A 23,019-nucleotide genomic window follows, 5' to 3' on the forward strand; every position below is an offset into this window, starting at 1 on the left:
CTATCAAATTAATCTTTCGTTTCATTTATACAGTAAAATTTCTTAACCTCAAATTTGATTGGGAAACCGAACACCAATCTCCTTTTCCCAGAACTCATATGGTATGTTGTCACAAGTAAGCTCATTACCCCACACCCTAGAAATAGTCAAGATTCTCATTCTCTTATTGCTACACTGAGTTGTAGCTGGCGCCCATCAAATAACGTATGTGTAAGTAAGCAGGTAAGAAGTAAGTGTGAGTACAAGGTTCGACGATTGTGTATTTTATTTAATGAATATTAATTTTCATATTTTTCAATTTAAATTCAGATTTATATATTTGTAAAGCTAGTCATCGAGTTAAGAACATCCACACATTCTATTACTTACATGTGGTAACTTGTGAAATCCTTATGTCAAATATTCCACCTTTACAATACTATGAAACGTCTTTATTATTAAGACTATATTATTCTATAATAATGAGACATGTTTCGTCCCGTTTTCTGGACATCTTCAGTCAAGAAAGAAAACTCAATTAAAATAAAATCAGGACAAAATTCAACTATTTGATAAAAGTCTTTGCATCCTTGTTGCAACTGTCAAAATAACTGTTCAAACGATATAAGCAATATTTTGATGTTGTGATCTATGTTATACTTATGTGCAGGTTAATTCTTCAAGGTCGGCGGCTTGTGATTCGTGTTCATTTTAATACACATCATCATTTACACACAACAAACCATCACAGACACACTGAATAGTGAATGCAGGGAAGACATCCGACCGCATAACTGGAGTGTCTACCCCAGGTAACTAAGAAAATTCTAGGCATAAGGAAAACGTAGGAAAAGCAGACGAAGCAGAAGGAGAAGAAGAAGAATATGCCATGCACCATATCCCCCGACTGTCGTAAGAGGCAACTGTAAGGGATAACTTCCAGGGCGCTCTTTGGAGCGTGTGTTAGCCACCATATTGCCCCTACCTGACTCTAATATTGCTTCCATATGCTTGTAACTATCAGATCTCTCTTGGTCAACTCTTGTTTTCTTTCGACCTCGGCAGTGCTAGGTTTGTGAGGCCGGGCGTTAAGAACGTCCTACCTCTTAAAACAACAATCACTATCACCAACACTCACCTTTATGCCGTTGATGTACCACGTGACGGCTGGAGCAGGATAGCTTTTGTCGGCCGTGCAAATGGCAGACACACGTTCCCCTATGGAGTAGGACGGATGTACTCCGTAGATCGTTGGTTCTGACCTGGGCAATGCTGCAACAGAGGATATCATTATATTACATCAAAGAGGATTTTACTGTATCCAACCACTTTTCCTGATAGCAAAACCAACTGGTTTTCTGACATACAGGTGGAAGTAAACTTCACCGACAAAATATCAGTGGTTGTTACGGAATGATGGCCGAGTGTTTTAATAAAAGGAACTCATGGTCGCTGGTGGCTCATTACTCAGTAATTGTTTTTCTTTATTTTTTCTTAACTTAATTTTCTTAAACCCACGCTGCTGTCAAATTATAGTAAGCCTAATAATGGAAAATTATTCTGTTTATTGTTTCCAGGATGATATTTGTTTTCTTTATTCATTTGAAACAAAAACTTGGAGATATCTACCTGCGAGGTACAAGGAAGCTTGATTTATCATTACGCCAAACACAATTTTATTCATCACAACACTTACTCTTTTACACCAACATACTATATTAACTATATTTAACCATATTTCGTACAACTGTATCCTCCTAGATCAAGAAAGTAATTATGAACTCTGTTTCATAACACTATACTGTAACTACAGTTTTTTACACAACTAGCGATTTTTATTGTGCTGTACATCAAATTTATTCCCTCAAACAGTAGCGGCGATTAGGGAGAGGGCGAGTGGGGGCAGTTGCCCACCCCCCACCCCCTCACTTTGTGATGAAACTGTTACACTTTTATTCCATTTTAGCCGGATGAAACTAGGAATTATAGGAAATGCTTAAAAAAAAAGCAATTTGTACAAGCTCTGTTGTCTTATCAGCTAATTCTTTCGTTTATTTTCTTTAATTTGAAACACAATTTTTGCGGAAATACGCACAAAATGTCGTTCGTCCCGGCTAACTTACTTGTATAGCGCCACAGCAAGTAGTGAAGACTTTGCCTCTACTGTGAGGAAGGGTAGCAGCGGTATAATTTTTTCTAAGGTCATGGACACTGAGGTATGATTCACTCGCTTGCCGCACGCATTCGTCAGTCTGGCAGTCTCTTTAGCGTCTGTTAGCTTTTTAGTGTGTAGTCAAATAAGTTATTTTTATTGTATAATCACGCCGTATTTCTTTTTAATTGTAAGGAATGTGAAATATTCTTCCTTTCGTGAAAGTTTTAATGTACAGTACAGTACTGAATCAAAATTTCAGAAAACTATTATTACCGCACTTAAGTTGGTAAACTGGCAATCTTTACCTCTCTGTCAAAGTTCGCTGAGAGGGCATTAAAAAAACTTACCACTTTGCACCCTTTATTTTAATTTTGATGTTTATACGCCCCCTCCCCCCGTCCGCTATATCCCACAAACCCGGGTGCTGTTTGTTATCTGTATACTTTTTTGCCCCCGCACTTTTAATTCCCAATCGCCGCTACTGCTCTCAAGAGCTGATAAGCATGGCCACGTTATATCTCTCCTTGAGCATTATAATGAAAAAGGCACGTGCATTGTGTTTTGTCACACGACATATTCTGCATTGGAAGGAATGTTCTTCATCACCTCATTAATCTAAAGCAATAAATTCAGTAAAAAAAAGAACTAGAGCTGTGAAGAACGGCGTACAGACGCGTTCAAACTCATGTAAAGGAGATGGGACTCGATCATTACTTGAAAGTCTAGACTTGTTCAAAACCTGCTCGAGCACTCTTATCAGCAAAGGCGCCCATACCCGGGGGCAAGGTGGGGCCGCGGCCCCCCTCTAGCTTTCAGGGAAAGGCAAAAATCTAGTGTAGTTACGTGTTTTCCTTTCAAGAAAATGATTTAAAAGTCAGTATTACGTAAAAGCGGCAGTACCGTCCCCCACCAACAGGCAGGGGATACCGTGGGTTATTCTAACGCAAAATACAAATCGCCATTTATCTTCCAAAATATTAAAATTACAACGTACCCCCAGGTCTGGGCCCCCCTCTAGAAACTGTCATATGGGCGCCTATGCTTGTCAGTGAGTCTTTAAAAGACCCTAACTCGGAAAGACGCTGCACTTTACTGTACACAAATGATCCTACCGAACTATCCATGTTGTTTTATGACGATCAGTAGAACGAGTATGGGCAGCTTCGGGCGACTCGGAAACTTGGAAACTCAATTGCCTCACTCATTGGTACACTATTGCCATATGCAGTGATTCTAGGAACATTTCTCTTATACAGACGATTTCTTTACTCATTCACTGTGTATAACACATATGACGCACACACACGAAGCAGAAATAAGGCAGTTTGATCCCCGTTGAGTAACTGCACAACTGAGAGTACTGGTATACTGAGCCTATTATCGAGTTTTGAGTTCAGGTTGATACACACACAACTCGCTGTTCAAATATCTCCCACTTTGACTGATCAGTAGTGAATCTGGTTCGACTCTGTTCAGATTCCTTCATTTGTGAGTCCCTCTCCGTTCGTTCTAGAAGCAGGCTCGTTCCCTGACCAAACTAGCAGAGTCGTAAAGTATTATCTGACGGAATGGGCTTAGACTCACTCATTGCACGACTCCACAAGAACATAGCCATAACACATAATATACGAAAAGTCTGCTGGTGGCCACAGTGTTAAAATGGGTAGTCTTCTGAAAGTCCTAATTGTTAATTGAGATGGTGCCGTTGATTTCTGAAATTCCTAATTGTTAATTGAGATGGTGCCGTTGATTTAGGGACATATTCAAAGTCTTCTAGAGGACCTTAGCCAGACTGTTCTTCTAGTTCCATGCTCGGTGCTGGATTGTAAGACGGGTTTTCTACGCCTTTTCTAACGAAGGGAAATAGATTTCTAAAATATTTAATGTGGGCTCATGGGTAGGTTATCATATACAATGCACACGAGCGTTCAGACAGGCCAGGCTCTCTTACATTCTTTGAGCGATTAAAAATGAGTCATTGGGATCAATAAACGGAACGGGAGAAACCGATAAAATGCTGAAACTTGAAGAAAACTCATCCTGTCTCAACGTCATCTCATCGTGCATAAATTCAATTTGTACGCACTTAATAGTGGCATTTCTTATTCATAAAATAATATTCAAACCCATTAAATCTTTGCATTCAAAACTTATATACAATACTAACCTATTTGTCTTTCTTCAATGAATGATTCTGGAAATCTTACTTACTTGGCACCTTGTATTTTATCTGGAGAGGCATTTTATTCAGCTTGAACAAGTGTCATGTTAAGCTAGAAGAAGAGCTTGAAGTGATGTATCAGGTTGTACTGTAAGTAGCTGGTCGTACAAGTGATTCTACTTGAAACTGTGAAGGAGAACAAACGCCGCAGGTATGTCGCCCAACCCAGTATTGATTCTACCAGGATATGCATACAAATAAGGGAGAGAAGATACATTCTACACACATGCTTGTGGTTCCATTCCCAGATAATCGCTTCAAATATTAAAGCAGCGTTGAGAACTAGACCCTAGAGGTTAGTGGGGAGAGTAGTCTGTACTTACAGAATTGGTGAGCACAGAGATATCCGTTCAGTATTTGTCTGTTTCAAATCCATGGACTGTCTTCAGAATATTGCTGTTCATGTACATGCAATGTAAATGCTGGATGGCACAGAAAATCATTGCGTGAATAATAAGCCTTATCATCCGGGAATTAATACTACCCACAGTTATTACAAGTGCAAGGATTACACAGCGTATCCATAATTTGCCCATATGGTTTAAACCGTGCGAATCCTAGACAATAGTGAGAAATAAAGTGTAGAATTTCGTCCAACAATATTTGTATGAGGATATGATTATGGTGCAATGATTCAAATGCATGTGTTGTAATCACTCAGTATTCGTAAGTCTGTAATTTATAGTAGAACTTTTCAATCACAGTCTCTAATTAGTGCGTAATGTAAGGTTGGTACATTTTTCAAAACGAAATAAGGGACATATCACAGAAAATACGGGACATTATGTGGAAATAATGGACACTTGATTTGAGAACAGGATTAAACTACCTTATTACTTCCAGGTGTATTTGCTGTTTGAGTTTTTAGCCTTTAAAATATCAACGTCAGATTTTATCATGGTATGGAATGGTTGACATGACATTTTTATATGACTGTATTGTTGAAAGCAGAACTTTTCTTTCTTAGCGAACCTAATTATCTGTTTTTCGTATCAGCCCACTTGTTTGCCATCGAGGAGAATATGCGTTCAACAGACTCATTTCAACCAGGAACACTAAGCACTGGTGGTGTATGAAATATTTTGTATATATCGAGGATCTTACAAAGTTATGCCAAAGATCACAGTTGTATGTTTTTTTAATTGAAGCAATGACAACAACAGCTAATACAGGACAGCTGAATTCTGCGTGAAATACGAGACGTCCCGTACGACACAAGTCTGGTGGCAATCCTAGTGTAGTGATTATTTCCAACTTTGAGTTAATGAGTTACAATTCAAGATGAACTTCATCAAAAAATAATCTTTACTGTGGAAATTTATAGCTGTATGCTCTCCTACTTATCTGTGCAAATGCTGGGTGGTCTTCCGTGTGTGTGTGTGAAAGGAGCTTACAGTTCTGCACTCCGCGGCTCTACGCCTCTGTATTCGGGAGACGGAAGAGGGGCTGCTCCCTACCGTCGGCTATCCTGAGAATGGTTTTCCGTGGTTTCCCATTCTCCTGCACTAACCCGAATGGCGGGACAGTTCCTAGTATAGGCTACGATCCTCTCACCTTCTCCGAACACATCTCCCTGGCCTGAGAGACGATGTTACCATCTAGGACCGGGCGAGTTGGCCGTGCGGTTAGGGGCGCGCAGCTATGAGCTTGCATCCGGGAGGTAGTGGGCTCGAACCCCACTGTCGGCAGCCCTGAAGATGGTTTTCCGCGGTTTCCCATTTTCACACTAGGCAAGTGCTGGGACTGTACCTTAATTAAGGCCACGGCCACTTCCTTCCTATTCCTCGGCCTTTCCTGTCCCATCGTCGTCGTAAGACCGATCTGTGTTGGTGCGACGTAAAGCAACTGGAAAAAAAAATATACTAGACTTCTCACTCGTTCTTGTTGCATTCTGGTTTTGTCACGTAGTTTCAATTGGCACTATCATCTCAGAACTGAAATCGGAATCACTTTCATCGCCGTCAGTTGAAGAAGAAGAAGTATTTTCATTCTCCAGAGAATCATTTCCACTTTCAACATCACTATTTTCAAACCAGTTACGAATAAACTCATCCATGCCGCGCTTGGATGCCGCCATGATTGTTTACAACGAGCGGCAAAATGAGGTGCTTTTTATTTTCCGTATTTCAGCTCAGAGTTACTGTTTACACAGAGAAAATAGCTTCAGGTATCATCTGACATCAATTGGGTAGGCTGAAAATAAAGAGAATAAATCTCTCCGACCAACTAATTGCGATAATGAACTTATAAATGTTCCGTGCAGCAGGACGGAAGTGTTTGTCAAAGCATGTTACCGCTTTAATATCGCAATGGGCGCCGTAATAATTATTTCTCCTGAAATAAATAAAACATATATCTTATTTTTAAGAAAAATGCATCGTTTTTAAAAATATATTTTTATTTCGTATAAAACAGCGAGTTTCGCATCTATTTCGCATAAATTGTATAATTTAGCATTTTGAATCAATTTCTCATTTTATCGCTAATTCAAAATCGCTAAAAACCATTCGTACGGGTCATATAAGATGAAGGCACATACACTGAAAAAGTTTCGACATATTTCGCATTTATCGCAAATGCTAAAAATAACAAACTCTAGGAATTATATCTAGTTTTGTCACCGTATTTGCATGGCGCTTTGGGATTTTGTCACCAAACAACAACTTGAGTCTTGTAAGTGTGAGTTTTCTTCTTAAACTCAGACGTTTACAAAATATTTTGGAAAGAAGATTCGAGTTCTTCTTCCTCCTGCTCCTCTTCTTCAACATCATCATTGGAATCTAAATCATTCGAACCGTCGTGAACTGAAAATTGTTTACTCACGCTTGAGCTGGAATCGTTTCACTTGTCAGTAGGACGTCTCTTTTTGCTAGATGCAGCAGATGGTTCTTGATTTCGCGAGTTTTGTTCCGGCTGAGGTTCAGTTAGCAAGGCTTCTGGTGAAATACGCTCCTGCGTAGTATGCGACGGAGCAAAGGCACTTCCAGGAATTATGTTTGGGTCAAATGGATAAATACCTGTTTGCACGGAACCGGGAGATAACATTTGCTGGGGACGTTAATTTCGGCCACACTTTACTGAATATCTTGCCGAACACTTCATCTGCTTTGTTATTTTTGGACCAGTAGAGATGAATGTCTTCATCCCAGTGTGATTAAAGTGGTTTGAACATTGATTTGCCCATAGGTGAGTAATATTTCTGGACAAGCAATAGAGTCTGATGTCATGTTCATGAACAGCATCCCAAATATCTGGATCTAAATGCGATGACGTTCCATCAAAAATCAATAGCAACTTACCTCCAGGCTTATACTTTGCAAAATATGGAACTATTTGGTAAAGGTAGCAGTGTTCACTTAATCCTTATACGTTATTTCTACCTGATTTCCGGGAGGGTGAAAGTCTTCTCATTCTGGTTTGCGGCGATGGAGATTGACGATGGACGGACTTTGGCTGTAACTGGATAACCTACTTCCGCAAGACGAAAAATCCTCTTGCTAAGTTATTTTTCCTGTGCGTCATTCAAACAAGCTTTCTGTTCTAGTTTCTTAACGGAATCTCCAAAATCAACATGATTGCGTAATGTTCGCCTGGGGATGTCAAAATTCTTTGATGCTGTCCTGACAGTGAAAATGCATTTTAATTTACGGTAATTTTCTATCTTCCTATATATTTTACGGATTCTGCAACAGCCATCATAGCCCTCTTCAAATCATTGTAACTCAAACATGCACGTATTTTCTTGAATGAATTAATTTAACATAAAAAGGAACGTGCAAATTTACAAACAGTAACGGTTATTTAATAAACGTTAGATAAAATATTATACTAAATTACCCTTTTCCAAGTTTTGTTTAATCCTCTTTAATGCCCTCCCCAACTTGAACTACTGCCCCACCAGAAAATTAGTTGAAATGTTTATCTCAACGACGCACTAGCCGCCAGCGTCCTGGAAAGGTGCAGCATTCCAACTGATGAGCCCACTGCTACACTGGGGCGAAACGCTGGTAATTTCACGATTGAAAAAGCCTAAAGAGCTTAAATGTTTTTTAACCATCATATTGTTTAATACGTGAAATTGACCATATATGCCCACGTGGGCCTTAATTGGAGAACTAGGTGTGGGCCTTATTGGATAAGAGAAGTAGAGGGAGACCAAGCCGGTGATGGTTAGAGTCAGTTTCTAATGATAAGAGGTATGGAACTAAACGAGACCACAGGGGTAGTTGCAAATAGAGGATTGTGGAGGCGTTTAGTAAATTCAGATGCTTGCAGAATGAACGCTAAAAGGACGGTAATGAAGATGAATTTATGAATTTATTTACCAGACCATTGTTCAATGTAGACTTAACCATATTATCCTTTCAATCTAAAATTTAAACAATATAATAATTCAAAGAGTTAAAATTAAAATACAATTAATAGAATACAAAATGAATGTAAATGAATAATAAGCAAACTAAATTAATATTCAAACTGGCATAATTTCAATTACAAAACCGAAGGGAAAATTCGAATGAAACAAAGTTAATTGTATAATTAAGATAATTTAAGTAATGAGAAATATTTGAACCTTAAATAGAAGTGGAGTTAGAACATTGTTTAGGAACAAGTATAAACATCGGAATGTAAAAATATACCACATTAAATGAAAATACTCAGTGGATAGAGGTAATGCGCGTTGTTTCCCACCACAGATGATATTAACGACATTAACCTAAAATACCGTAATACATAAAAGTAAGGGGCTGATAATATTGGCATACGGAACACCAATAACTTTCATGTTACATTTAGAGTCCTTGTCGTTTACTGTTACCCGCTGTTGACGGCCACTCAATTAAGAACTAAAACGTGTTTGTTACAGGGCAATGCAAAAATGGATCACAGAAAAAACGACACAAAGACGTTCTAACGACTAACATTAACAAGTATCAAACTGGCTTCAGTAACTCGGAGAATGCAGCGTCTGATCGGTGACATATTGTCCACGAGAGTGCATAACTTTTTAAATAGTCCAATAAAATATATCATAGGAAAGAACAACAAAATCAGAGAACTGATCATTGGATTCTCTAGTAACTAGAATGTTTGGTAGATTTGGTGTGCCAGGCATTGCGACAGAGTTTGTGGTTCTAGAATTGGTTTCTAGACGTATAAGGATCTCTAATCGGCAATACTGGTGGCATTGGAGGATAATATTGTTATACCCGCCAGCCAGTGAGTGCTCATGATGACGACACAGCACCTGGTCGACACTATTACTTCCGTAGGATATGATATTCTGAGAGCTAGTTATACTGTGCCAACATGATTGTATGGCAGGATTCGCTTTGACTAGAGGTAAAATATTATCCTAATATTTATCTGTGTGAACCCGAGGTATGGCATGACAAAAGAGCGGAGAAATCAACGCACCATTGTTGCCACATTCATTGTTTTTAATGTTGTATTTTTTGTTACTTGTTTAACGTCGCACTAACACAAAGAAGGTTTTCGTTGACGAAATGGTGGGAAAGGGATAGGACAGGGAAGGTAGTCGTCGTGGCCTTAATTAAGGTTCAGCCCCAGCATTTTCCTGCTGTGAAAATGGGAAATCACGGAAAACCATCTTCAGTGCTGCCGACAGCGGGATTTGAACCCTCTATCTCCCGAATGCAAGCTCACATCTACGCGACCCTAACCGCTCGGTTTGCCACATTCAGTCCTTGGATACAGCATCTCGTTAGTCAGAATGATAACAGTGGGTAACATGGTGAAGGACAAAGTGGAATGTAAAGCAAATTCCTGGCTTTTCTCCAAGGCCCATAATTACAAGGGAAGCTCCCCTATTCATTACCGAACTTGTATCCAATTGCAGCGCCTGTTTACTTTGGAGGAAGCAACACTGGTCTGTTTAATGATTCGCAATTTCATTATATTTTTTTGTCTGGTTTTATTCCGATTTCATTACGCTTGCCTAAGTCAAGAATAGATTTTTAATTAGAGTTTGTTGCACGGCAAGCAGCAGTGTGTAGAATGGAGAGAATACGATAACATATAGCTCATTGGAACAATGGAGACTGAACCACTGCTAGGTGAAAGCCCTGTAGAAGATTTTTCAACACTCAAATACGCTTCAGGCGAATTTACCGATAAGCATGGAATGCATTCCCATATTCAATTAGTACAGATTATTCTTGTGACAGTTCTTCGTTCCTATTTCCTTTCTTTCTTTCTTTCTTTTTTCTTTCTTTCTTTCTTTCTTTCTTTCTTTCTTTCTTTCTTTCTTAATCCGTTTACTCTCCAGGGTGGGTTCTACCCACGGACTCAGCGAAGGATCCCACCTCTACCGCCTCAAGGGCAATGTCCTGGAGCGTGAGAATTTGGGTCGGGGATACAACTGGGGAAGAGAACCAGTACCTCGCCCAGGCCACCTAACCTGCTATGCTAAACAGAGGCCTTGTCGGAGGGATGGGATTATTGGAAGGGATAGACAAAGAAGAGGGAAGGAATCGGCCGCAGCCTTACGTTAGTTACCATCGTGGCATTTGACTGGAGAAGAAGTGGGAAACTACGGAAAAGGAATTCGAGGATGGCTGAGGTGGGAATCGTACCCTGAACTCTGTGATTAGCAGCCAATCACATTAACCACTAGATCATAAAGGCGAAATATTCGTTGTTATTTTATTTTCTAATTGAAATATTCGCTGAAGTTAGATTATTATTATTTTCGTGTGGCTGTTTCTAGCCGAGTGCAGCCCTTGTAAGGCAGACTCTCCGATGAGGGTGGGCGGCATATGCCATGTGTAGGTAACTGCGTGTTATTGTGGTGGAAGATAGTGTTACGTGTGGTGCGTGAGTAGCAGGGATGTTGGGAAAAGCACAAACACCCAGCCCCCGGGCCACTGGAATTAACCAATGAAGGTTAAAATCCCCGACCCGGCCGGGAATCGAACCCGGGACCCTCTGAACCGAAGGCCAGTACGCTGACCATTCAGCCAACGAGTCCGACGCTGAAGTTAGATGAGAAAGATAAACAGAGTTCGTGGGATCTCACTAGGCAGTCTGGAACGAAGAGCCTGAAGAACTGCATAATAGTACAGTAAATACTGCGTGATTTAACGGAGAATACTGCAACGCTATTGCAAAGTGTCTGTTTATTTAAACTTGTGCGCTATAGCCTTTTATTGTGTTATATAGAAATAAAACTCGAATAATAATTAAACCTATGCAAAGTTCTAAGAAGTGGGAAACACACAAGAAGACATCCAGGAACGTAACTCGCTTAAGAAGAAACTTCAAGCACACGAAGATTTGTGGTAAAAGCCGAGACTAAGCCAGGTAGGACGGGGATGGGGAGAGAATTGAACACATCGAGAAAAAATGCAGGAACCCGAAGAAGGAGACTGTTGAAATGACGTGGTTCATAGCTCTCCAAACGAAGAGAATGAATGCAATCATTTGTTTAACATTCTCCAATTACTTTTTTATATATTTTGAGAGACACTGACTGCTAGAATTTTATCTACAAGAGTTACAACGATACACAGCTATAGCAATTAAAAATCCTCAAATGTCATTAATCTGGAATCCACAACGATTAATCGACTGCGCTGCCTTTCTATGACACAATGAGGCTTTTTAAGCTCGCATTGTATTAGACATTTGGTACTAATATTTATAAATTTCCAGGAAGAGTTTTCGTAGTATATGGTACAATAAAATCTATTTACTTAATGACACAGGAGAGCTACAATTATTATTATTATTATTATTATTATTATTATTATTATTATTATTATTATTATTATTATTATTATTATTATTATTATTATTATTATTATTATAGGCCGTTATGCCTTTCAGCGTTCAGTCTCCAAGCCTTTGTGAATTTACTAAACGTCGCCACAATCCTCTATTTGCAACTAGTGCTGTGGCCTCATTTAGTCCTATACCTCTTATCTTTGAATCGTTAGAAACTGAGTCTAACCATCGTCGTCTTGGTCTTCCTCTACCCCTGTTACCCTCGATAACAGAGTCCATTATTCTCCTAGGTAACCTATCCTCCTCCATTCGCCTCACATGACCCCACCACCGAAGACGGTTTATGCGTACAGCTTCATCCATCTTGTTCACTCCTAACTTGGCTTTAATCAACTCGTTCGAGTACCCTCCTGCAATTGTCCCCACCTGTTTATACCAGCAATCATTCTTGCTATTTTCATGTCTGTTATTTTTAACTTATGAATAAGATATACTGAGTCCACCCAACTTTCGCTCCCGTAAAGCATAGATTGGTCTGAAAACAGACCGTTGTGAAGATAGTTTCGTCCGGTAGCTGACTTCCTTCTTACAGAACACTATTGATCGCAACTGCTAGCTCGGCGCATTAGCTTTACTACACCTTGATTCAATCTCACTTACTATATTACCATCTGGGAGAAAACACAACCTAAATACTTAAAATTGTCTACCTGCTCCAGCTTTTGTATCACCAATTTGACATTAATTTTTGTTGAATTTCTTACCTACTCACATCAATTTAGTATTCGAGAGGCTAATTTTCATACCATACTCATTTCACCTATTTTCAAGTTTTAAGATATTGGACTGCAGGCTTTCGGAACAATCTGCCATTAAAACCAAGTCGTCAGCATGGGCCAGACTGCTTACTAAATTTTCACCTAACCGAATCCCTCCCTGCCGCTTTATACCTTTCAGCAGATGATCCATGTAAAGTACGAACAGCAAAGATGAAAGATTACAGCCTTGTCTAACTCCTGTAAGTACCCTGAACCGAGAACTCATTTTACCAATTCTCACTGAAGCCCAATTGTCAACAAAATTGCCTTTGATTGATTTTAATAATCTACCCTTAATCCCATCATCCCCCAGTATGGTGGACATCTTTTCCCTCGATACTCTGGCATATGCTTTCTCTAGATCTACGAAACATAAACACAACTGTATATTCCTCTCGTAATATTTTTCGGTTACCTGACGCACACTGAAAATCTGATCCTGATAGCCCCTCTGTGGTCTGAATCCACACTGGATTTCATCTAAGTTCCTCTCAACCACGGATCGCACCCACCTTTCCAACATGCCAATGAACACTTTGCCTGGTATACTAATCAATGAGATACCTCGACAGTTGTTGCAATCCTTCCTGTTCCCTTGCTTATAGATAGGTGCAGATACTGCTTTTGTTCAATATGAAGGTACCTTACCAACACTCCATGATAATCTTACTACTCTATGCAGCCATTTCATCCCTGCCTTCCCACTATACTTCACCATTTCAGATCTAATTTCATCTGTACCTGCTGCTTCACGACAATGGAGTTTAATTACCATCCTTTCCAGTTCCTCAAGCGTAATTTTAACCAACATCATTTTCTTCCTCCCCGCGAGCTTGGTGGTTCGCGACTCCACCAGGAAGATTTCCTTTCACGTTGAGAATATTTATAAAATATTCCCTCCACATGTCCAGTGATTCCCTGGGATCTATTATGAGTTCACCTGAATTACCCAAAACACTGTTCATTTCCTTCCCCAACACCCTTCCTAACATTTTTTTATTACTGTCCAGTAAAGTTTCCCTGCTGCTTGACCTAGCGTTTCCATGTTATAACCAAAAACATCCCACGATTTTTTTTTGGATTTAACAACCATTTCCTTTTTTTTTTTTCTTTTTTGCTGTTTCTTTCATCTACTTACAATTTCCTGTATGCATCGGCCCTTGTTTGGAGCCGTTTCTGATAAGCTTACACACGGTCGTTCCTATGCATTGTCCTATTGTTTCTACTACAACATCCCTGTATTCCAACCATTCTCTTCCTGTATCCTGAACCTACCGGGCGAGTTGGCCGTGCGGTTAGGGACACGCAGCTGTGAGCTTGCATCAGTGAGAGAGTGGGTTCGAATTCCGCTGTCGGGCGCCCTGAAGATGGTTTTCTGTGGTTTCCCTTTTCACACTAGGCAAATGCTGGGGCTGTGCCTTAATTAAGGCCACGGCCGCTTCCTTCCAACTCCTAGGCCTTTCCTATCCCATCGTCGTCATAAGACTTATCTGTGTAGGTGCGACGTAAAGCCACTACCAAACAAAATATTCTGAACTGCTTTCCGTCCACTGTTCGAAACTTCTCACTAATCATATCCATGTACTTCTGTTTAATTTCCTCGTTCTGGAGATTTTCTACCCTTATTCGTTTGCAGACAGATTTCACTTTCTCTATCCTAGGACTACAGATAGTTCACTACAGGTCAGATAGACGTCCGTACCATCGAAAAATCGCCGAAAAATCCGTACATTCCTAACACACTTCCTGAATTCTAAGTCGGTTAGGATATAGTATGTTATGGGTCTGGTACCCCTAGCCTCCCATGTGTAGCGGTGAATAGCCTTATGCTTGAAGAATGTATTCGTAACTGCTAAACCCATACTAGCACAGAAGTTCAGCAAACGCTTCCCATTCCTATTAGCTTCCACATCTTCCCCACATTTACCAACCACCCTTTCGTATCCTTCAGCTCTATTTCCAACTCTCGCATTGAAATCGCCCGTTAGCACTATCCTATCCTTGCTGTTCACCCTGACTGCGATGTCACTCAATACTTCAGAAAACTTGTCAACTTCATCCTCATCTGCACCCTCACATGGTGAATACACTGAGATAATTCTCGTCCTGATTCCTCCAACTGCCAAATCTACCCACATCATTCGCTCATTTACGTGCCTAACAGAAACTATGTTGCGTGCAACAGTATTCCTGATGAACAGTCCTACCCCACACTCTGTCCTTTTCTTTCTAACACTCGTCAAGTATACTTTATAATCTCCTATCTCTTCCTCGTTATCCCCCTTACCCGAATACCACTTACTCGTAGTACATCCGATGCATCCTCTTTGCTGACTCAGCCAGTTCTACTACTTTTTCTTCCATAAGCCCCATTAATATTGATAGCTCCCCTTCGAATTCCATTTCGTTCGCCAAGTTGTTTCTAAGGAGTCTCTCGCCTGTCAAATGAGAGTGGAACTCCGTTACTCCCATAGGTTCGAGGCTTGCTTACAATGTTCTGAGCTCGGTAAATTCATGAAGCAGGATGCGACCCTACTTACACATAGTCCAAGTGAGGATCTCTCCTCTAACGGGTTAGGGATCACCGGTGGATTGTATAGTCCTAGCCGCCTGAGTACAAGGAGGGCCGAGCCTCAGAATACGAATATGTCCGAGACGCCCACTCCCATTCTATAGCAACTGGTGTCCCGACTCTCAGAACCACTTACAAGGCCACTCAGCCGTTACGCATGGTTCACGAACTAGAACGTGACTACAGTAACCCACACCATGCACCATATTATTATTATTATTATTATTATTATTATTATTATTATTATTATTATTATTATTATTATTATTATTATTATTTGGACATTCATGATTTTCATATTATACTCTAAGATATAATCATCACTGTTAATAATTGCACCGGGGGTACAACTACTCCGTCTAGTTGAACTGCACGCCTTTTGGAAGGCCATCTGTGCTGTGAATTTTAATCTATGCGTCTGAAGGTACTTGGACCTTTAATCTTTACATGTCTCTGCTATAGGCCTATGTGCCCCCTCTGGCGGGAGGCGGACTATTAATTTTTGTAAGGGAATGTGCGAACTATATTGGTAAAGCTTAAGGGTTTGCAGATTTTTTCTTTTATGTGCTGAGGTTGTCAGCTCTACTACGGCTTCCTTCTTCTTTAAGTTGTTAACCAATCAGAATTTTTTGTGTATATTTTTCTAGCCAATTCAAATTGGGGGTGTGTACAGGCATTCTGCCTTAGTCGAGAGAGTTTTGGAACTTTCTCCTCTGAGTTGTTATAAAAGTTGGACGCTTTAGGGCCGTATTGCCATCTTCATCGCTCCGTTCTAAGCGTGTGTACGGCGAAATAGAGGGCAGGGACAGTCTTGCCGTAGCCCCAACAACACATCTTTTAACATGTGATAGCTCCAGGCAGTTAACACGAAGGGAACGTTTCAAACTTATTTCTTAATGTAAAATTCTAAAGTTAATACCAGCTTTTAAATGTCCGACTCGTTGGCTGAATGGTCAGCGTACTGGTCTTCGGTTCAGGGGGTCCCGGGTTCGATTCCCGGCCGGGCCGGGGATTTTAACTTTCATTGGTTAATTCCAATGGCTCGGGGCTGGGTGTTCGTGCTGTCCCTAACATCCCTGCAACTCACACACCACACGTAACACTATCCTTCACCACAATAACACGCTGTTAACTACACATGACACTCGCCCTCATCGGAGGGTCTGCCTTACAAGGGCTGCACCCGGCTAGAAATAGCCACACGAAATTATTACCTTTAGATATAAATTTTCAGGCAAGTATAAAGACTTTATCCAAATCCCTGCTGGAAAAATTTCTTTTTTTTTTGCTAGTTGCTTTACGTCGCACCGACACAGATAGGTCTTATGGCGACGATGGGATAGGAAAGACCTAGGAGTTGGAAGGAAGCGGCCGTGGCCTTAATTAAGGTACAGCCCCAGCATTTGCCTGGTGTGAAAATGGGAAACCACGGAAAACCATTTTCAGGGCTGCCGACAGTAAGGTTCGAACCTACTATCTCCCGAATACTGGATACTGGCCGCACTTAAGCGACTGCAGCTATCGAGCTCGGTAACTTAGGGAATAAAGAATGTTCACTTTCTATTAATTTCCATTCAACTTGCTATGTGTCTTTGCTGGCAAGATGCAGTGTTTACAGTGCACTATGTCTTCTGGTATGGGCTAGAGCAATTTTGTTACTTTCATTGATCTGTCTCAGCTTTATCCTTGGCTTTGACAATATGAAAGTGGCTGAGGTATGAGTGATGTTAGTAATACCATTCCTTACGCAGCCAGTCCCTGCTATGAATGGTGTGAAAATGTCGCTCATAGGGTAGTTTGGTGCACGCATTTCAGTGGGCTTGGAAGACTGATATGCAATAGCAACTTCTGGCTCAGTGAGGAAAGCAACGGGAAACTACCTCACTCCTTATTTCTCTAGTACGCCTCTTCAGTGATACCTAGGCAATGGTGGACCTGTTGAGGATCCAACCAGCCTTCGGGCTGAATACCCAACACACACAACTTGGTATGGAGGTGAACCTGATTTTCTAAAACTCTAAATTCTTCAAAACTGTTTTGGTACTTAATATTTCCCCATCTAGTAGTATATCTGTAGTATAGGCTTAGCCTCTCCAAATTCGGGCCATAAGCCCATGTAGGAATTTGAGTGTATTTCAAATGAGTGCAAGTATTTCGCCTCCTAGCATTTTGTTCGTGGCCGATCCTCTTAAACCATTTCTTTTGTACTTCTAGGCCCTTTGGAATGGGCACGCGTTGACCCTATTAAATTGTTATTATTTATAGACGAGTGTGTAATAGAAATGACAGTACACACAGTTTTTTGAAATTTATCTAGTGTAACAAACTGGTGCCTCCAAAAGGCTGGATTGTATTAACGTTTGAAGCTAAAACTACTACAGGTATACGACGTAAGTGAGGGGAGCAAAAATGCTCTTTGAACTAATGTACCTTTAGAACTTCAGGGCTCATTCCTTTGTAAACTGGGCCGATGACCTCGATGTTAGGCCCCTTTAAACAGCAAGCATCACCATCACCTTTGTAAACTATTGTGTCGAAAAACTTCTCTATTGTACCTGATTTTTGGACTGATAGTCCGCCCTTCTTATCCGAGCTGACGATCTCTTTAACTGTTATTTGTTGTTGGTAATTCAGATTATCTCTCAAATTTTAAAAACTCAAAAAAAAAGGAAATAAAATATAAAAATTTAGTGTTTTATATTAAGCTCTCATCTTTTCTCTGTCCACCCATTTACAGCAGCACCTTCTTGCACCTCTTTGGTCCACTAAATCCCCCCGGAATAATAATAATAATAATAATAATAATAATAATAATAATAATAATAATAATAATAATAATAATAATAATAATAATAATAATAATAATAATAATAATGTTATTGGATTTACATTCTATTGATTACTTCCACGAAGACACCAATATGCCGTAATTTGGTCTCACAGGAGTTGCTTTATGTTCTGGTAGAACTACCCACACGACACATGTATATTTAAGCACTTTCAAATACCACTGGAGAGAGTCAGGATCGATCCTGTCAACTTTAGGTCAAAAAGCCAGCTCTCTAATCATCCGAGCCACCCAGACTACCAAACAACTGTAATTATTTCATATATAAGCGCTATCATAGAGTTGCAGCACATATTTTTAAAATATTTGGTTTACAATATTCAGACAGGTGTGCAAGAGATACTCTCACTGCTAAGTGAGCAGTTTTCCGTCAGAAAGTCCGGAGGGCGAGAGCTAGAGGCTTATGTCTCATTAGCGGTAATTGACTATAATGTGGTCTTCCGTTTCCATGGAGATTACTCCTCTATGACTACAAGCTCCGAGACAAGCAATTAGAGCGCCATTTCATTCAGCTTCATATGGGTCTGAATGTCAAATTTGTATTATAGAAGATTGCTTATTTAAAATATTTTTGTAATAACCAGATTATCTCTTCTTTAATCCTTTCAGGTACGCAACTAAACTGATATGACATGACATGGAATGACATTAGTAGACGAATAAGTTTGAGTGGCATTTATAAAAGTAGGAAAGATCACAATATGAAGATAAAGTTGGAATTCAAGAGGACAAACTGGGGCAAATATTCATTTATAGGAAGGGGAGTTAGGGATTGGAATAACTTACCAAGGGAGACGTTCAATAAATTTCCAATTTCTTTGATAATCATTTAGGAAAAGGCTAGGAAAGCAACAGATAGGGAATCTGCCAGCTGGGCGACTGCCCTAAATGCAGATCAAGATTGATTGATTGATTGATTGATTGATTGATTGATTGATTGATTGATTGATTGATTGATTGATTGATTGATTGATTGATTGATTGATTGATTGATTGATTGATTGATTGATTGATTGATTGATTGATTGATTGATTGATTGATTGATTGATTGATTGATTGATTGATTGATTGATTGATTGATTGATTGATTGATTGATTGATTGATTGATTGATTGATTGATTGATTGATTGATTGATTGATTGATTGATTGATTGATTGATTGATTGATTGATTGATTGATTGATTGATTGATTGATTGATTGATTGATTGATTGATTGATTGATTGATTGATTGATTGATTGATTGATTGATTGATATACACATTCATTATAATTCGTGATATTCTTGTTTATTTACTACTAACTTCAACTATAAAATAAGTTTCTTTATAAAAAATTCGTATGTTTAAAAAAAATGATTTGTCCCAGTGTACCTCAAGAATAACAAATTAGTACTATTTCAGGAACATCAAACTGCAAATTAAAATCGGTTTCTTACATTTACTGTACACTGTATACATACAGAAGATCCCAAAACTTACATATTAGCATGGTATTACCTTTTTGTACTGCTTCGTAAAGTTTTGACCTTTGAGTTTAATCCTGTGCTCCTCTATTGGCTGGTCTTTAGAGGGACTCATAGCAGCTTGGAAAGTTTTATTTATGCAATCCATTACAGGTCTTGCTCTACCGGTACGATCATATAATGAGCTGCCACCGTCTGGTTGACCCTCATTGTTTGAAAAATGTAAGTACTTCCTAATTTCTCCAAATCGATAAGCAGGCATCACTCGAGCCACAAAATGATCTGATCAATCAGGTTCAGTTGACCAATCACTTCTGATTATGGAACTGAGTGATAACTCATCATTATATCCAAGCCCAGAAAGACTGTCAATTCTGCACATGTAATATAAAAAACAGCATCCATTAGCTAGGCATTACAAGTAGTTTCCTGAACTACCGCATTTTGTCAACAAGCACACTGAAGTACTTTAACATAACGGAAAATGTCAAAGGGCTTAAGTACATAACCACTTTCTTCCATGTTGAAATGTAGGGTCTTCCCATGCTCAAAATCTTAATTATTTTTGAAATTAGTATGCTGGTAAGGCCTCGTTAATTTGAAATAGGGTACAGTAATGTCCTTGAGGATCCAAAGTCGTTTTCACATTCATAATGTATTTTTGGGGTCAGAATTTACACGAATGGGCATGTTCATTGGTATCGACATTTTTTCGTGGAGAAGAACGTTGCACTTCAGACTTCAGATCTTCCCTTATAACGTGTGCGTGTGTGTGTCACTCCAGCATCACTTTCTATGAACAGGTGGTCTTCTTCATCGAGGGGAAAATGATTTTCACAATCACTTGTAAAACCTGAACTATTTCCTCATCGGTTACAATGAATTCACGTCGTCAAGAAATTTTCCTAAAAATAATAAGAAACCGTTCTCTCGCATTTTTAGGACAGTGTTCGAGCGTATTCTTTGGTCATTAAATAATAAACGTAACATCCATATGTCGTGGCTTTGCCGGACTGAGTGGATTAGACGGTCGAGGCGCTGCCCTTCTGTCCCCAACTTGGCAGGTTCGAACCTGGTTCGTTGTGGTGGTATTTGAAGGTGCTCGAATACTTCAGCCTCCTGTCGGTAGATTTACTGGCACGTGAAAGAACTCTTGCGAGACAAAATTCCGGAACCTCGGCGTCTCGGAAAACCGTGAAAAATAGTTACTGGGACGTAAAAAATATTATTATTATTATTATTATTATTATTATTATTATTATTATTATTATTATTATTATTATTATTATTATGTGGCTTTTAAAAACTAACCTCTCTCTGTATCTCTCTATAACTGTTGGTAGCAAGCGAATTGGCTGTGCCGTTAGGGTCGCGTAGCTGTGTGGTGTGAGAACAAAATTTAGAAGCTGAATAAGCGAACATAAATATGCATTGAGACCAAAAGAAAATGTACATGATGGACAGAAGAATGCAGAACGGAACACAGTGAAGGAATGAAGAGATATTGGAAAGGAAAGAATAAATGTTATGCTAAGTAGGTCAAAACGCGCTGCTTAGTTGGGCACAACGAATTGATAATAATAATAATAATAATAATAATAATAATAATAATAATAATAATAATAATAATAATATTGGTACCGGTTTTGCGTCTCACTAACTACTTGTACGATTTTAGGAAACGACGAGGTGCCGGAATTTTGTCGGCAGTTCTTTTACATGCCGGTAAATCTACCGATACAAGGCTGGTGAATTAGAAAACCTTCAAATACCAGCGGGCTGAGCCAGGATCGAACCTGCCAGGCTGGAGTGAGAAGGCCAGTGCTCTGCCGTCTGAGCTACTCAGCCCAACTATTTTGTGTTACCAGATGTATATGACTTCATGGTAATCACATGGAGTAGGGGTTTATACGAAAATCAAAACGGCTCTTCTTAAATATCTCCGTTAATACTGGATTAAAGCATTTTTATAAAACAATATTTGTAGGAATTGAAATTTTTAACTGTTGGTGTCTATTTGTTCATGCTCCGCAAACAGGAAACGGCTGGACATATTATGTCAACTAAATTTCACTCTTTGTATTATCAAATGCATATGACATTTTTTTTCTGCTATTGGCTTTACGTCGGCACCGACACAGATATATCTTATGGCGACGATGGGATAGGAAACGGCTAGGACTGGGAAGGAAGCGGCCGTGGCCTTAATTAAGGTACAGCCACAGCATTTGCCTGCTGTGAAAATGGGAAACCACGGAAAACCATCTTCAGGGATGCCGACAGTGGGGTTCGAACCCACTATCTCCCGAATACTGGATACTGGCCGCACTTATGCGACTGCAGCTATCGAGCTCGGTTTTTTGCTAGTGGCTTTACGTCGCATCGACACAGATAGGTCTCATGGCGATGATGGGATGGGAGAGGCTTAGGAGTTGGAAGGAAGCGGCCGTGGCCTTAATTAAGGTACAACCAAAGCATTTGCCTGGTATAAAAATAGGAAACCACGGTAAACCATCTTTAGGGCTGCCGACAGTGGGATTCGAACCCATTATCTCCCGGATGCAAGCTCACAGCCATGCCCCCCTAACCGCACGGCCAACTCGCCCGGTACATATGACTTTAAGGGCATCGTGAGTAGGGGTTTATAGGAATATCAAATCAATTATCTTATTCTTAGATATATCCATTAATATGAGATCTATCGGAACATCTTTTATTACAAAACTTGTATTAATTGCACTTTCCTATCGTTTGTGTCATATACATATCATTATCGTAAGACAGATAATCTTCTTTTCTCCCACAGCTTTTCCCACATCTGTGGGGTAACGGGTGCGAGCTGTGTCGCGCATGTGGACTTGGCCCTGTTTTTGACTGGATGCCCTGTCGCACTCTCTATATGGAAGGATGTAATCACTATTGAGTGTACTTGTGGTGGTTGGTAATGTGTAGTCTGAATATGTAGAGGAAAGTGTTGGTACAATCACAAACATCCAGTCCCCGAGCCAGAAGAATTAATCAGATGCGACCCGGCCGGGAATCAAACGCTGACCATTCAGCGAAGGAGTCGAACATCCTACGACTGATAATAAAGAAAATATTTAAGAAAATGTTACTTTTATCAAAGTACCGTGAAACACTCGGTGCATTTCACTTCAACGTCGTCTGGCTCCATGGCTAAATGGTTAGCGTACTGGCCTTTGGTCACAGGGG

General features: G+C 39.8%; 1 protein-coding gene across 1 annotated transcript in view; it reads right to left on the bottom strand.

Moving 5' to 3' along the window:
- LOC136858316 (uncharacterized) overlaps positions 1-23,019 on the bottom strand; it is a 96,241-nt gene that overhangs the window by 51,755 nt on the left and 21,467 nt on the right. The window contains exon 4 of the mRNA XM_067137766.2: positions 1,118-1,251. Coding sequence (XP_066993867.2) covers positions 1,118-1,251 — 134 coding nt within the window. The remainder of the gene's footprint in view (positions 1-1,117; positions 1,252-23,019) is intronic.

Source organism: Anabrus simplex, chromosome 1, assembly GCF_040414725.1.
Source record: "Anabrus simplex isolate iqAnaSimp1 chromosome 1, ASM4041472v1, whole genome shotgun sequence".
Lineage (NCBI taxonomy): Eukaryota > Metazoa > Arthropoda > Insecta > Orthoptera > Tettigoniidae > Anabrus > Anabrus simplex.